We start from the raw sequence: 4,393 nt of genomic DNA on the forward strand, positions 1-4,393 counted from the left end.
CCCACCCCCAGCTTTTTTTCCTGTATGGTTTCCAGTTTCTAGTGGCCTGCAAGTAGCCAACTGTCAAAACCAAAAGAACACGACATTGCTGAGGCAGCGAGCATTCTAGGACCACACTGGAACCGCCACTGCTGTTAAGTCAGACAAATGACCTGTCAGTAGATTATATTCATACGTCTAGAGAAGAAATTATTTTAAGGGTTTCTTGATTAGAGTTATTTAGTGGAACATGTAGGTCTAAAAAGAACAAAGTTATCGATTTGATAATCTCAAAATTCATAGCTCATCTCTTCCACTGAAATCCTGCTGGCCAGGTGTCCTATTTAATGTATTCCACATAAATACAAAAAAAAAAAAACAATTAGAAAAACATTAATCCAAGCTGCACTACCATTTATTGAGAATATGGCACAATCTTAGGAGACTCAGTTTCATTATTTCAATTTGATTAGCTGTGCAGTAACTTCAATACCTGGGTTAGTGTGTTATTAGCAGAAGATACCAATGGACAAATTTATAGATACAAAGACACAGCAACAAACAGACAGATACACTGGCCAGCATGAGCTGCTAGGCTTTTGTTGATGTCCTCCTCATCATTCTGAAACAGCCATTTCTTGCAATACTAGTCAGTGCTACCATACTCAGAACCGCGTAATTTGAAGAGCTTTGCATTTGCAACATTCCTCTCAACACACACAATACTGGGAGAATATGTTATATTAAAGATTGTTTTCAAACAAGGTTTTCCAATAATCATTCATTCACAAGTTTTTAAATAAAAGTTTATTACTGAAATTATTTGGAAAAAAAAATTCAACAGTATCTGTTGTAATTTTTTTAAAAAAAGGTAACATTGTATTCATGCCCTATAAGGTGAACTGAAGAAATGCTACAGGTATTTCTTCTTCTGCCATTCTGTGATTCTTTCTAATATGGATTAACTCGCATCTGCATCACAAGAATTCAGTACGAACACAGTCCCTTTCCATGCGTCTCTGCAGAAAGTGCTGCGTATTAACAGAAAACATTGCAGGCAAACCACAGTTCTATTCATTCTGCAGTATTGGAACCAGTGTCTAGGAAAGAAGAAAGAAAGTGTGAGTAACACAGGGCCCTGCTATAGTTAAGTATAGAGAGAGCCAATATTATTCTCTAGTATCTTCCCCAAGCTCAAAAGCATTCCCCAAGCACTTTAGAACACGTTCTGTACCTACCCAATTCCCTCCACTGCTACCAGTGTGATGCACAAACTGCTTGTACTGTTTCGCTTCAGTTAGGAACATTGAAAAGAGCCAGCACAGAACTTTGAGGCCCTGTCCGCACGTCATTTGCTATTAAGGCATTAAAAATACAAGAAGCTTTGCTCTAACTTGTAGGGATACACGAACACTCTGTTGCAGACAGACACAAGCACACCTGGCTAAGTCACAGGATCTACTACAGAGAGCAGGGTTTGCACACAGTAACATAAGCTCCTGTGGAGCATGGGCTACAGTTCATGCATTTTGAAACAGATGCAAGAATGAGCATGATCTTCATAAATCAGCTGAGAGCAGTTCCCTGTCCCGAACTTCTGTCAGAAGCACCAATTAACACCAGAGCAATTTCTGGGATTACTACCATTACTGCCTTCTTGTTCTTAGAGCTATGGAAAAAACACATAACTTGGAAACGGGAGAAGACTACTTTCCCTTAGCAAGTCAGCTTCTTATGGGGAAAAAAGGCTGTAGAATTACTAGCAACTTCAACTCACCCAGTTCTTTAAATCTTATCTGCATACTTTATCAAGAGTGAAAATAATTAATACTTGGAAAGTAAGGTTTCCTCTATTAGCTCTCATAAGCACACAAAATTTAAACAGAGTAAGATTATATGCTTGGCTAATACCAGAAGTTGAGCAAACAATAAATTCTACAACTTGAAGTGACTACTGTAATCATGCCAGTCTCAGGAAGCCATGAAGAACCTGAACCAGAAGTCTAGGGTATATTTAAACAAAACCTTTTACACTCTCAGTTCCTCCTTTCAGCATCACTCCCCAGAGATGAAACAAGTAGCACTATTTCACACATCTTTAGCAATATTTTGCCACATTGATGCTTTTAAAAGTTAAAACCAACTTGCCACAGAAGTCTCTAAATGACATTTCCAGCAAAGAATTTCAGGGAACATTGACAAAAGTAATCCGCTCAAGCAGCTATGGCACTCCTCTAACCAGTGTCCACAGAGTGGGCCTGAGGAGCACTACGTAAATCTGATAGTGTGAATTGCAAAAGCCAGCATAAGCTTTTCATGTGCTTGGGTCCCCTACTATCGAATCCGGCACCCAACTGCTTGCTTAGACTGATGAAGCACTCCTTGAATGCAATAGAGCCTGGTGCTGCTCTAACAAACAGGTTAATACTAGAAAAATCACCACGAAGAAATTCAGTTAAGATAACTTTCAACTTTCCAATCGCTCTAGTAGCACGTAATTCCCAACAACAGGTGTACAGCAGTCTCTAACATTCTTACTTCAGTGACTGAGTTACTTTTGTAACTTTTGTTTCACTTCTGATCATATGTAAAAGGGAATGCAGAGCCCTACTTTTGTCTGAATAACAGAATCAAACTAGCTTTAATCATAGATCTGGTCAAAGCTTTCTGTAAATGATTAACTGTTGTGTCTCAGCTTATTTATATCATATTTGATACTTACTTTTTCCATCACATGCTACAATTTTCACTTTATCCACTTTCACAAGTTCAGTGACCTCCCTAAATTCAACATCATTCAGTACAAATGTCCATACGTTGTCACAGAACCTGTATGTATTCAGAGACCCCTTTAAAAAGACAAGAGACATTTTCTATAGGATCCATCCCAAAAGTAACAGAAAACATGATGTTTACTATACACTGAAATACGTACCTTCTAGAACTCAGTTTTCCATAAAGCCAGCTGTGAACCTGAATGTGTACAAGTTTGGCACGCGAGCAATTCTGAGAAAACCTGTAGTTTAAATGCCCTCCAGTGGCTGAAATTTTCAAAACCACGTAGTGATGTTACAGTCTATCCAAGGGGAAGCTTCACAGGTACACTAAGAAGTTTTCTAACTTTTCTAATGTTTATAAAGGATCAGTATCAGAAAAGATTTTTTAAACCATGGGCCATAAGAAAACCGGTTACAGCAGTGATCATGACAAGGTATGAATCCTGCAGTTGTTTAAATGAAAAATCATGACAGAACTGACCTATGTAACACAAAGGGGTATCCCTCATGTTTGGTGTATTACTAAGGATGTGGGTATGTAAACCTTCCAGCCTTCATCTTCACGTACTTCGAACTGATACTCTTGAACTTCAGCTCCAAGTAACGTTTTTAAAATTTATCTACTAAACACATTCCGAGCAGTTTTCTGTACCATCTTACACAAAGCAAGTTAGGCGTATTGGAGAAGTTACACTCTTTTTAAAATATCAGTAAGATTTTACATTTTTAAACCGTAAGAGCTCACTTTATTAATGCATTTGGCATAAACTGTAGAGGAATCATTAGGACAACAGGGCAACTGTTTTGGTTTGGTTTTTTTTCCTCAAAATTACAATCCAGTCGACATTAACAATTTGCTGGCTATCTGACATTAATTAGGGTGGCCGGCTGCAAAAAAACCCCAAACTTATTTTTCTTTGATACCTACAGAAAATAGCTACAAAATGATCCAGCGACTTGCATAAATAAAGGTAGTTCTTTGACTCTCTAGTCTGTTGTCACACTACAGATGGGTCTGAAAATCTGGCCTCATCTCCCTTCTGCAAGTCTCCCTCTCCATCTGCAAGGATGGCAATGCTACACATCAAAGCATTTCCCTCTTCCCCTTCCCGTTTTCGTCTGACCACCAAATCTGTTCCTGATTTTTGCGTTCCTTCAAAAGATCCTTGGCAGAATAAGAAGATAACATCCCTTACAATTGCATACAGGATACAAACAGTCATTGCTTCAGACTCAAAATGGACTTTCAGAAGTTTTTGCTTAGAGCACACAGCTTTGGGCGCAGTTCTGCCCCAACACTTAGTCACTGTACCTCACGAAGAACTTTATATATAGTTTTCTTACCCTGAAATTGACTCTGTTCCTGACTCGTTGTGCCAGTGCTGAGTTTATAGCTTTATCAAACTGAAGTAGCACCTGAAGGGCCAGCTGAGGTGTGATTTGCTGTGACTAAAGTAGTAAAAAAAAGTTTTGAGTTGTTTCAAAATAAACTCAAAAATACAGTAAAAACTAAAAACATCAAAAGGGAGTTCACATGAGGCAGATCTTTAGAACAACAATTTGCAGAAGTATTATACTCTTGCATTTACCTCCTTTTTCCTACTTTCACTCAGAAAAGAAAGCGTGTGCTAATATTT

The 4,393-nt window shown here is 38.3% G+C and overlaps 1 protein-coding gene across 1 annotated transcript in view; it reads right to left on the reverse strand.

The window, feature by feature from the left end:
- Positions 1-768: 768 nt before the first annotated feature.
- GTF2A2 (general transcription factor IIA, 2, 12kDa) overlaps positions 769-4,393 on the reverse strand; it is a 4,238-nt gene continuing 613 nt past the window's right edge. Inside the window, exons 2-4 of the mRNA XM_010133027.1 lie at positions 4,101-4,205; positions 2,702-2,828; positions 769-1,079 (exon numbers count right to left, since the gene is read on the reverse strand). Of these exons, the coding sequence (XP_010131329.1) occupies positions 1,054-1,079; positions 2,702-2,828; positions 4,101-4,205 (258 nt within the window). The 3' untranslated portion in view covers positions 769-1,053. The remainder of the gene's footprint in view (positions 1,080-2,701; positions 2,829-4,100; positions 4,206-4,393) is intronic.

Source organism: Buceros rhinoceros, unplaced genomic scaffold (genome assembly GCF_000710305.1).
Source record: "Buceros rhinoceros silvestris isolate BGI_N320 unplaced genomic scaffold, ASM71030v1 scaffold28023, whole genome shotgun sequence".
NCBI classification, from domain to species: Eukaryota; Metazoa; Chordata; class Aves; order Bucerotiformes; family Bucerotidae; genus Buceros; species Buceros rhinoceros.